The following is a 12,712-nucleotide window of genomic DNA, read 5'->3' as shown; positions in this document are numbered from 1 at the left end:
AAGAGTGCAGTGATGGATTTTACAGACTCTCCCTGATATTGCCTGAACCAGAGAAAAGATTGGCAGGAGTGAGCTAGATCAGCATGAACTAGTCCTGACATGAATTCATTGCACAGCAGTGGCCGATGAGCACTGTGCTTGGCTCCTCATTTAGCTCTGAGCTGCTCTCTGGCACAAAGGAATTGAGAAGGGGAGACCTGGATTTTTGTCCTGGCCCCACCATCAACCAAGTGTATGTTCTAATTAAGGCCTTTGAGGTCCTAAGGAGCAGAAACCACTCAAGTGAACAGTGTTATGGAACAAATAAAGGAGCCCAAAGATGGAAGTCTAGGAGAGCCTCATGGGGACTGGGGTTTTTTCTCTTTTCCTCTTATTAAGCTTCTTCTTTCCATAAGTCTCTTTCTTTTTTTAAAAATAATTTATTCAGAATTTTGAAGGCAATGCTCAACTGTATTATAGCCACCAGTGTTGTGACTACAAAGTCCAAAGACATTCTGATTCTTTTTTAAATTAAAACAATGGTTTTTTTTTATTTAAAAAAAAATTTTTAAATTAAAAATGTTTTTTTTTAAATTTTTTTTAAGGGACAGGGTCTTGCTATATTGCCCAGGCTGGATTTGAGCTCCTGGGCTCAAGCGATCCTCCTGCCTCAGCCTCCTGAGCAGCTGGGGCTGCAGATGCCTGGCTTCCATAAGTCTCTTTTAGTCTCCTGTCGGCAGACTGAGCTTATCTGCATACCCAGAGTTCTGACTTCCACGTGATTTTGGCTTACTGTGTGTGACTTCAACACCCACACTCTATGACCCTTTCCCTGGCTCCAGCTCCTTGGTTTCTTTCCTGTCTTTCAGTAACCCAATTCCTAATTCCCAGGAGGAACACTGCAGCCTGGCTCAGCTCTAGGGCAGTCTGATCTGGCTGAAGACAGGATGCAAGTCACTGGTTAAACTGAGCAGAGGTTTTCAGCACAGCAGGGGCCCCAAAGCTTGCCACTTGATCCTTCAGAGCTTCCCACTGTCCTTTCCATGAGACAAAAAGGTTGCAGTGGGTCTCCTCGTATTCAGTACCTCCCTCGTGGTGTTTATTAACCTACTTGCTGCTGTTTGCCTTCCCTCCAGGAAGCAATGCCTGTGTGCCCAGGCCATGCAGCCTGCTGTGCCTACCCAAGGCCAACAACAGTAGAAGCTGCAGGTGTCCAGAGGGCGTGTCCAGCAGTGTGCTCCCGTCAGGGGACCTGATGTGTGACTGCCCTCAGGGCTATCAGCTCCGGAACAACACCTGCGTCAAAGAAGGTGGGTCCCTTTTTCTTGGTCGCCTGTCATCCTCCTTCCCTTGTTTCTTCCTCCCCGCCAGGGGAAGGAGGGATAGCTCTCTGTTTCCTCACCTTTTTGGGTTATTGGAAAAAGTCCAAGGCAAAACTCAAACCTACCAGATACTTAACAAGAATACTGGTTTGGGTTCTAAGGCCTTCAGTCCTCATACAGAACAGGCCTAGCTGTACCTTTATAAGTAGTAGCTGTGCTTTTTGGTTTCATGTCAGATGGCACAGGTTTTCTTCAGGGTCTACCTCTTTATTCTTTTGCTTCTTCCTCTCCTCACACGTCCCTCACATCCAGGCTTCTTACCTTATGCTGTTTTGCAGAAGGTAAGAAAATTGGACTAACCTGACTTGGAAAAATAGCCAGTGTGCCTCCTTCGGTGTTGACTTACTCTCACCTAACAGTTGTCCGTCCTCTACGGTAGCCTAGCCCAACACGTCCTGAACCTTCAGACCAATGTTCGCAAAGCGTTTTGAGTCTAGACTTTCGTGCCATGATCAAGTGGCTATAGCAGCCTTACACCCACTCCCCCTCTGAATTTGAATATACAGATTGAAAATCTCTTTCCTCTGAAATTTAAACATTTTTCCTCCCTGTGTACTTTTTACCCTTACCGCTTCCCCAGCCTCCAGCCTCATGTTTCTGTGAGTAAGGTGAACCCCTGGGAGGGTACCTTGTCATGAAGCGCATGGATTGATGGTCAGAATTTCTGCTTTCCCTTAATCTGTGATTTAAGGGAAAAGTTTTTAAGAGACAGGGTTTTAAGTTTTGAACTTTTAAAGAGACAGAGTCTCACTGTATTGCCCAGGCTGGCACATTCACGGCTCCCTGTAGCCTCAAACTCCTGGGCTTAAGGGATCCTCCTGTCTCAGCCTCCATGTACCTAGGACTATGGGCACAAGCCCAGCTAATTTCTTTTACAGAGATGAGGTCTCACTTTGTTAACCAGTCCGATCTTGAATGTCTGGGATCAAGGGATCCTCCCTCCTCAGCCTCCCAAGGAGCTGGGATTATAGGCATGAGCCACCGTGCCTACTGTATTTGCTTTGTAATCCTAACCCTGCTTCGCGTAGCAGCCCGAGTCCAAGTCAGCGAAACACACAATAGAAGCCTTTTAGTCAGTCTTCCTTAAGAAATATAAATAGAAAAAAGATGAGCCTTTCTTTCTTAGAAACAAGAGACTTTCTTTCAGGCTGTGGATACAATCTTAAAACTGTTTGGAAAGAAATAGAATCAACACTAAATTCCAAGAGGAGGGGAAGAAAGCTACTCCATATTTCCCATTAGAATGTCTTTGATTACACAAATAAGAGACCAATCATGTCTTTGATGCAGTTTGCCAAACAATACATTTTCTGTGAGGAATTTTAATTGCTTGCATTAAAGTAGTCATGGGGCAGAAAAAATTCTCAGAGTATTGAGAAAATCTTCGTAACTCATTTGCTCGATAGATGGAGTATATATGGATATATATAACTATATATAAAAATACCTGTAGATATTTTGAATCTGTATGCTTTAATATTGTGTAGACACAGCCCATTAAGGAGTTCCTTGTATAATTAGTATTTTATAATGTTGATGTACTGTATTCAATACCCAATAGACTCAAATGTTGTCATCGCTATCCTTCTTTTTTTTTTTTGAGATGGAGTCTCACTCTATCACCAGGCTGGAGTGAATGGAGTGCAGTGGCATGATCTCGGCTCACTGCAACCTCCGCATCCTGGGTTCAAGTGATTCTCCTGCCTCAGCCTCCAAGTAGCTGGGACTACAGGCATGCACCACCAAACCCAGCTAATTTTTGTATTTTTAGTAGAGATGGGGTTTCACCACGTTGGCCAGGATGGTCTCAATCTCTTGACCTTGTGATCCGCCCACCTCAGTCTCCCAAAGTGCTGGGATTACAGGTGTGTGCCACCGTACCCGGCCAGTTATCCTTCTTAAGCATCGTATCCACTTCCAAATTTCTTCCAGCCTGCCTCCTCTCCTTTGTTTTTAAGTAAAAGAGGAAAGCAAGAGGCTGGTATGGGACACTTCCTTCCCTGTATACACGTGTGCTTGGCATTCCTCCTCCGCCTTTATCATCACATTACTAGAGGAAGGGAAACTCAAAAGAGAATGTCCTGTGGCCCACCAGTAAGAATAATATTGGCTTCATTTCCTCCCCTGCCGAACTCTGATGGCTAGAGAACACCTGTCTCCGCAACCAGTATCACTGCAGCAACGGGAACTGTATCAACAGCATTTGGTGGTGTGACTTCGACAATGACTGTGGAGACATGAGCGATGAGAGAAACTGCCGTAAGTCTTCTGGCTTGGACATTAAACATTTACCATTACTCAGAAGCCTGGCTGGCTCTTCCCAGGCAGAGGGCATAAGGTCTAGGGTAAAGGCCACCCGTGCTTGGTGATGCCCATCTAAGTTGATGGGGCTTAGATGACAGAGAAAATGTATTTCCATATATAGGTAGAGAGTCGATATATAGGATTAATATTGGATACTTAATATTTTTTTAACTACCCCAGAAGTACCACTCATTACAAGAAATTTATAAGTAAACATCACATGGCAGAAACTGATTTGGCCATCTGGGCTCTAATCTTAGCTGTGGCTCTGTAATAAAGCTGGTGACTTGGGGCGAGTGAACAGGTGATGTTCTTTGTTTTGGAAATTTAATATTCAGCCTTTTCAAGATGGGAAATGAGTATTTACTCCAGTGAGTTCATGTTGGCTACTTACCAGGCTCAAGAGAGATTTATTTGTATTGGTTAGTAATGCATAGCTTGGCCTACAGTGTGGGGCCATTGGTGTACATGCCATGTAAATGTCATCTTTGAACTGTATAATGTTTAAGGTCTGACTTCTAAAGTATAAGACGGTGGCTAGCAGAAGTTAAAGAAAACCAAACAACCACATATAACAGATAGTTTATTAACCACACATTTTCACTATCTTTTCTTCATTTTTAATAGCTTTGACATTATCTTATAAGGAGATGATTTGCCCTTTTGTCAGTCATGCATTCACTCAACAAGCACTTGCTGCACACCCTGTGTTCTGGGCTCTGTGCTGGGCCTGCATATGTATTGCCAATCAATGTGGAAACGGAGTTCACAGTCTGAAGTAGGAGTCAGAAAACTAGGCAGTTACAGTTGAGCAGTGGGCACTGCGATGGGGAGGTGTCATGTGCATGTAGGATGGGCACCCAAAGCAAACTTAGGCGAGCCCTAGCAAAGAGCTCTGGAGCGTGTCTGGGGTAAACTCAGCAGAGGTGGAGGGAATCAATTCACAGGCAAGGAAGCAGCATGTGGGGAAGCTGGCATGGCTGGGAAACTGATTTGAGTTATTGAGAACAGGCATGGGCACAGGGGACAAGGTGAAGTCGGATGAGTGGGCAGGGCCCAGGGCAGCAAGGGCTTTTCGGACTTTATTGGAGAAGCAGTTGGGAACCACTGATGTGATGTGATAAAATTTCACCTTTGGAAGGATAAGCCATGGGAAGAATGCATTACATTGAGGGAGACCAGAAGCAGGGAAGCCAGGAACCAAGTCAGAGGCTTCTCTTTTAAATATTTTACGTTTGGCAATCCAGGGACTCATTTACCCATTTGTACTGTAAGAACAGATTAATGGGCAGCTCTGGATACTCATTTAGCCAGTCATCCATGAGGCCTAGGCCAGGCTCCCCTGCCACTTCACCCAGAAAGCAACTTGAGAAATATTCAGCTCATTAAACATATCTGGGCCCTGCAATCCTATAGACTGCCCTTTTTGGCTGATAGAGGGTTATTTACAAAGCCTTTCCTTAAACATTGTCCCTTGGCTTCAGAGGATGCCTTTCACACTGAGGGAGAAGAGCTTATTTGCTGAATGGCAGGTCTGGGAAAGCACTAGCCTCTCTGTGTCTTTTCTGCAAAAAATAAGGCCTATAAAGCCTCCTCTGCCTACCAGCATTGCAGGAAGGTGTGACATTTGTGGGGGAATAACCAAAGCACTTTAAAAACATTAATGCTTATTAACAGCATTGAAGCAGATAATGGAAGGGAGTTTATTACATATCCGGGTGGGACAGAAGATGCTTCTTAGCATTAACAAGTTGCAAGGAAATTGCCCAGACATCAATAGGCACAGTGGAAGCAGCGAGATACAAACCAGATGACCTCATATCCAAGAGTGAGGTACACAGGAGGCACAGCGCCACTCCCCGTGCCACTGGGCCTGGTTTCTACTGAATGGACAAGCTGAATCTTGTATTGGCTCTGAGTTTTGAGAGAAATGAAGACCTCCATTTTTTGGGAGGCACCTGCTGCCCCCAGTGCCTTCCTCCCACCCAGTCCCTGAGCTCTGTTGCAGATTGTACAGTTATGCATGAAGTATGGAGCTGGCCCTGTCCTCTTCCCAGCTTGGTGTGAATGTCAACTGGGATTCACTTTCCAGAGACCCCAAGACTCGCTTTCTGCTCCGTCGTCTTCCTGTTTCGCTTGGATCAGGTCCGCACATGTCAGATGGAGTTGAGGCATGGAGAGGAGGAACCAGAAGGTTTTAAAACTCAGAATCTGGGAACCAAGAGAGAGGGGCTTATCTGTGCCTGCACGTGTGTCTCCTTCATCAAGGAGATTGCATGTGGAGGAAAAAGGTGCCCTGTTCCCAAGCAGGGCTGCAGGAAAGGGGCCGCTGTGACTGAGGACTGCCATGTGGGAAGTTAAGTGAGGCCCTCCTCCAGTTGCCAGGGAACAGAGGAGGAGGGGGAACACAGGGATGCAGGAGGGATGTTGTCAGTGGGTTTCCCTCTCTCTTACACGGACTGCTCCAGCTGGGTGGCTGTCAGGCACTCAGGGTTTTGATGTGAATCCCCTGCAGTCTTGTCATTTTGCATTCATCCCCTGCCTCCCACCACAAGCTCAATTACAGAGAAGAAATGGAGCCTCAAATAAGAGCCGCTGGGATGTCTAACGGCAGCATTGCTATTTGGCATTTCATGCACGCACCTCCTCCCCTGTGCCAGGATTCTGTTCTGCCACCTTTTACCTCCTGGGTCATCCTTTCATGGCTTCCGAGAGCAGCCTGCCTTCTCCTTACCTTTCCTGGAGGGTCTTTCTTGGGGTGCCAGGGAATGTACTTAAGCACAGGAAATATCTATGTAGGAGAGGAAGAAAAATCTAATTCTATATCCATTTTAATGCCAGAAGGACATGAGGAATGATGAGGAAGAGAAGTGACATTTGTTTAGAGCCCATTATATTTACATCCTATTTAATAGGCTCTGGTTCCAAACTTGTTCCCTGATTTATCTTCATAATAATTCTACTGGATAAAGTTTTGTGGTAGAGGGAATGGAAGCACAGAATGGCTAGGTTAAGTAAGTTGTTGGTAGCAGACTTGATTCAAATCTAGTCTTTTTTTCCAGGCATGGTGGCTCATGCCTGTAATCCCAGCACTTTGGGAGGCTGAAGTGGGTGGATCACTTGAGGTCAGGAGTTTGAGACCAGCCTGGCCAACCTGGTGAAACCCCGTCTCTACTAAAAATACAAAAATTATCTGGGTTTGATGGTGGGCACCTGTAATCCCAGCTACTTGGGAGGCTGAGGCCAGAGAAATTGCTTGAACCCGGGATGTGGAGGTTGCAGTGAGCCGATATGGCGCCCGTACTCCAGCCTTAGCAACTGAGCAAGACTCCATCTCAAAAAGCAAAAGAACGAACCTAGTCTTTTTGACTGTGATCTCAAGCACTTGGACACAGTGCTTGAGATCACAGTCAAAATCTTACCCTCATTTTACTGTTGAGGAAGCTGAGCCATAGAGAGTTTAAAATTAATTTCCCCAGGAGGAGGTCGAGCCAGGATTTGATGTCCAGTCTTGACCGACTGCAGACAGAGCCTATGTTCCTGCTATAGAATTCCACCTCTATGCTCCTTTACCATCTGTGCAATGAAGAGCTAACTTCTCATGTGAAATCAAGCTTCTCTAATGGTAGTTTTGTAGATAAAGGTATTGCTGCCACTTACTTGGGAAGACCCTTTAGCATCTGAAGGGATCTTAGGAGGTAATCTAGCCTATCACTCTCTCTCCCAAAAAGATGACAGTTTCTCACTTTTCCCAGTCCTGTTCCAATCTGGAAGCTGTCCACAGAAAGATATGCCCTTATCTCCGTTGGTTGTAAATTTCAGGCTCTCATGCAATTTATTTCTTCTATAAGTCTAGGTTTAATTTCTGTTGCTACAGTTAATATCTGCTTTCTTCTATTTCTTAATTGATTTTCTGGTAGGATGTTTACATTTGTGGGAAATGAATTGTACCTAAGGAGTCTGTCATCTTTCTCTCCCATTTTAGCTACCACCATCTGTGACCTGGACACTCAGTTTCGTTGCCAGGAGTCTGGGACTTGTATCCCACTCTCCTATAAATGTGATCTTGAGGATGACTGTGGAGACAACAGTGATGAAAATCATTGTGGTAAGGGAACACCACATCCTGAATCCCTGCTCTGGAGAGGAGGGTCACTGTGCTCCCTTACAGGGCTGTATTGGTAGACAGGGTGGTTTTCTGATAGCCATCAGATTTGTGATATTCTAGCTGAATGGCTTCTTCCATCCACATGGTGGGGTGGAGTCATTTCTCTGTTCCATTCTTAAAGAGGTTGTTTGCTGTTTTCATAAGGATTCAGTTCTGCTGGAGGCACTTGATACAGAGTTAATGGGAATCTAAGGTCCCACTAACTCTGGATCAAGTGCCTCCAGCAGAACTGAATCCTCACGATTCATGGTCAGAAAGGATGGAGCCCAGACTCAGCTCCTGTCACTTAGTCACTCTTAGATTAGCCTTTGTCTTCTAATCAAAAATATGGGGAAATGGACCCTGCTTTGCCTTAGAGAGATGCTATAAGGATGAAAGGTGATGATAAGGAAGTAAATTTCTGAATGAATTCAGGGGGTTATTAACAGCTCTCCAGGCTTGGCCCACATGCCTGAGTGGGTGTGAGATTAGCCCGCTGAAGACACAAATCTGCACCTCTGTGAACTGTTTTTTTTTTTTTTTCCAAACCAATTTACTTCATTCAACTCTGTTATTATTAGAAGTCAGCAGATGGTATAGGCATTGAGTGAGCATCTGTTTTCTGAATGGACATTTTTATATTTAGAAAAACAGTGGGTTACAATTCCAAGGAATGATAGAGATTCTCTGGTCCAATCCTTTTGATTTCTACTTTCTAAAGTGACTGAGGTCTATAGCGGTCAGGGGGGCTTATTCAGGGTGACACAATTAGTTTGTGTCAGAATGGGGAACTGAAAGTCTGTCTCCTGTTTTCTAATCCTCCACTATTTCTGTTTCACAGTGCCTGCCTGTCAGTTTCATGAGACCCGTCTTAGTTAACGGTCCCTGGTCCCAGACTCATAGTTGCTGACCAACGAAGGAGACATTATGCAATAAGCATGGTGTGCCAGATTGGAGGCATGAGAGGGAAGTGAGAGTGGAGGCCAGACTCTGACCCAGACGTGGTGATGAGTTGGCTAAGCCCTACTGGGCCCTCTCTCCCTGTCCACAGGGGCAGGTCCATCCATACTGTGCTTATGCACATGGACGCAGCCTGCTTGATAATGAGCAGGCGGTTTGACTCACAGAGGGGCGGAAATAAGGGGAGCAAGGGCAGCTTGTGAATCATCTCAACACAAATTAACCAGCAGAGCAGAGCCTGGGCCACTTCCACACAGAATTTACCCCTAGCCTGGCTCTTGGAAGGTTTCTAAAAAATTCCATAGTTTTCCTTCTTCAAGTGCCTGAAAACACGTCCTTGGAATGTGCAACTATTTTCCCTTCATCCCTGCCATTTCCTTACCAGCACTCTTAGATGGTTGAAATGTGTAGCTAGGTTTGCCCTAGTAAGAAGGAAATTCCATGTGGTTCCCTGCTTTTGGCGCCATTGAGCTCACGTGTTTGACCATTAAACAGTTTCAGTCCCCCGGATCCTCTGTTCATGGCCCCTTCTTACTAGTTTGAACTGAATTCATCCTAGGGTCCCAGTTAGCCCCTTCCTCTGATGCAGGTCCTCTTCATAAGTTTCCAAACTCTTCCTCATAAATATCTGATTTACCAGCTTTGCCATTAACAAGCATCTTGGGGAGAATGACTGAGACGGCTGCCTTGGGTCCCACACTTGGCTGCTCCTGTTTTCTGGGGCTCTGTAAACTCCATAGGAAAGTTCTGTGCCATAGTCTGTTCGGGCTGGGATAACAAAATGCTTAGCCTAGGTAATTTATAAACAATAGCATTTCATTTCTCACACTCTGGAGACTGGGAGGTCCAAGATCGCAGTGCCGGCAGAATTACTGTCTAGTGAGGGCCTGTTCCTCATAGGTGGTACCTTCACTGCATCCTTAGATGGCACTTCTGCTTCGGGAAAGAAAGCAGGGAAATGCTTCTCTCTGTACGCCAGCATGGCAGAAGGGGTGAACAGCTCCCTCCCACCTAGTGTCCTTATGATGACACTAATCCCATTCATGAGGGCTCTGTCCCCATGACTTAATTACCTCACAGAGGCCCCATCTCTTAATACTATCACATTGGTGATTAAGTTTCAACATATGAACTTTAAGTTTCAACGTATGAAGTATAAACATTTGAATTTTCCTAGCCTGCAGAGGTGAGAGAAATAAGTTGCTGTTGTTTACAAGCTCGGTCTGCAGCATTCTGTCCTCGTGATCTCCCCGGAAGCTTTGAAGGCTGTTGCCAGGGCGGCCTCCTTCCCCTTCTTGGTCAAGCTCTACTGGTTGACTTTCACCAGGCCCCCTACCCTGCTAGAGACAGTGCATCTACCCACGTCCCCGGAGCTCTGCCCACAGAAAGTCCCAAGTCATGTTTCCTCCATTTTGGGAGCGCAGCACCGATTTTGCTCTCCCTGAGCCGAGCATCTCACAGTGATCAGCACATGCAGACCTCTCAGTGTTCCTTTCCTCCAACCACAGGCTGTGTCTGTAGGAGTCCTCTCTGTTTCTGGAAAGTTCTACTCACTGGCCTCCTCTGTCACTGCTTCCTAACCTTCTTCCCATCATAGCAAGCATAGAAAATGGTAATATAGGTGGAGAGCCCTGGGATGAATGGACAAGGATGCTCTTGTCAAGAGCAGCTCTAAGAGCCTGAGGTCTCCGTATCTCAGCACACTTGTAACCCATTTGCAGCACACTCACTGGAAGCTGCTAAATGACCTCATGTCCCTGGTAAAAGTCTCTTCATTCATGCTGTCTATGGATAATTGGTGATCATGGGTCCATTTCCATCCTTTATGAGAGCTTTGACACCAGAGACGAAATTCTGAACAAGCTTTTGTCCTCACCTCTCTGTCTGTGGTCTCACCTGCAGAAATGCACCAGTGCCGGAGTGATGAGTATAACTGCAGTTCCGGCATGTGCATCCGCTCCTCCTGGGTGTGTGACGGGGACAACGACTGCAGAGACTGGTCTGACGAAGCCAACTGTACCGGTCAGTACTTCTTAGACTCAGTTGACAGCATGCATCCGTGCATGCATGGGTTAACATTATAGCTTTAAAGGATCGGAAAATCTAGGCTCTGAGAATTAGCTTGGACCTTAGAAATCAACAAGTTTCATGCTTTTCAAAGAGCTGGCCTATGATGAGATAAGGAGCCTGTGCCAGAATGTAAATCAACACCCAGCTTTCAACTGACTAAACAGTGTTCTGAGTGATATCATTGATTTGTGTTCTGGCTCAAGCTTCTCATTTATTCAGGACCAGTGTTAAACAGTTTTTAGACCAGCCCCTCGGCCGGGGTCCATACTTTAACTAAGCACTGAACTAGCTTATGTTTTTTAAAATGGAGCATCAGGGGGTTTCCCAAACAATAAAAATACATACTGTGTTTGTACCCATTACTGTGTTTGCACTCATTTTGGGTAAGATTTTATTAAAAGATGGAAAAAACATGAATGCAAGGCAAGTGCTAGGTGCTATAAGGTAGGGGTCATGTTCTAATTATTTTGTTGTGCTCACTTATGTTCATAACATTATTTTTATGAATGAGTGAACGAATGGTGGCCACATATATTATGACAGGGCAGGGCAGGCTGGGGGCGGTGCGCAGTGGGTAGTGCAGAGTTGGGAAGCTTGTGGAGAAATGAAAACAAATTTCATTTTATAATAATCATTTTACCCCATTATAATTTGTCAAAAAACAAAAATTAAGGAATAAAAAACAGATTTTATTGCTCCTTGAGTGAACTTGCTCTACATCCTCTTCAAGAAGCTCTTAGTTCTGTCTTGAACCCCTCTACTGATTTTGCACTAGGGAGATAAAGATGTTTCATTTAAACATTTTATGGTCAGGACAGATCTGTTTTTACCCTCGGATAATTCAGACTTCATTGTGCAATTCATTGTTGAGTCAACTTCTCAATTATCTGAAGCCAGTTATTAATCTTGAGAATTATTGGACTTTTAAATCTCATGTCTTAACCTCCTTTGCCCCCAGAGTATCCCAGCACTTCCTACACTGCCCAGCATCTGGCAGCTCAAAGCATGCCTACTAATTTGTAAAAGCAAATACAAAGAAGGTACATCTGTTGTATCTCAAACCTAAGGATAAATAACTGTGCATTATGCTCTGGCTTAGACTTGCTTCCCCAAGGAGAGAGATGACCTCTTCTTTTATTCCTTTGTATTCTCTGCAATGCCCAGCGCATAATAGAGTACGCGCTCAGAGAACCTTTGTGGATTGAGTAATTTTACGCAACTGGCTTCCCTCCATTCGTTTTAGTTAGAGGTGACCTCATATGCCTTAAGGAAGTGAATGGATCTCTTCACATGTCATATACATCACACAAGATATTCTGTGATGTTACCAAATCTTGTTCCCTTGTAAAGTCCATCCGTCCAGGTGCAGCCTCTATGTCTACACCTCTGCTTCTGAAAGACTGCAGCAAAATGTGTGTCTCTGTACAGAAGCATGGTTTATAGAAGGAGGAAGAACCGAGGCCCATAAAGGAGCTGCCATTGGCACAGGAAATACATGAATGCTGTTTGGAAGCTTTGGGTTTGGATGGATAATTAGTTAATAAATTAGAAGGGTGCACTTGGACATTGCAGTTTGTAAATTGCAATATGATTGAATATCTTCTTAACACAACTGCCTTAGTCAAATTTATGTGTCAGCAATGTGTGCCGGTGTTACAGAAGGAATTGATAACTTCATTTCTGTAGGCAAGCTTGCATAAAACTCCTGTTTTTTTCTTCAATTTTTTTCCGGTAAGGCAAACTGGAGAAAACTTAAGAGTCCTTGTTGCCCAACTGCAGCTTCGTTCCAAGGGCTTTTCTTACAAACCTTTTAAGGATGATCCACCTTCTCTGTCCTCTCAAAATAGCTGGAGGTCGAATGTGAGCTCAT

The 12,712-nt window shown here is 44.9% G+C and overlaps 1 protein-coding gene across 1 annotated transcript in view; it reads left to right on the top strand.

The window, feature by feature from the left end:
• SORL1 (sortilin related receptor 1) overlaps positions 1 to 12,712 on the top strand; it is a 173,687-nt gene that overhangs the window by 107,883 nt on the left and 53,092 nt on the right. Inside the window, exons 22-25 of the mRNA XM_032285161.1 lie at positions 1,116 to 1,289; positions 3,507 to 3,620; positions 7,651 to 7,773; positions 10,675 to 10,794. Of these exons, the coding sequence (XP_032141052.1) occupies positions 1,116 to 1,289; positions 3,507 to 3,620; positions 7,651 to 7,773; positions 10,675 to 10,794 (531 nt within the window). The remainder of the gene's footprint in view (positions 1 to 1,115; positions 1,290 to 3,506; positions 3,621 to 7,650; positions 7,774 to 10,674; positions 10,795 to 12,712) is intronic.

The sequence above is a fragment of the Sapajus apella genome, unplaced genomic scaffold, assembly GCF_009761245.1.
Source record: "Sapajus apella isolate SASKATOON/1434 unplaced genomic scaffold, GSC_monkey_1.0 scaffold16, whole genome shotgun sequence".
Taxonomy (NCBI): Eukaryota; Metazoa; Chordata; class Mammalia; order Primates; family Cebidae; genus Sapajus; species Sapajus apella.
The sequence above is the reverse complement of the archived record's forward strand: the minus strand, read 5'-3'. Positions and strand labels throughout refer to the sequence as shown.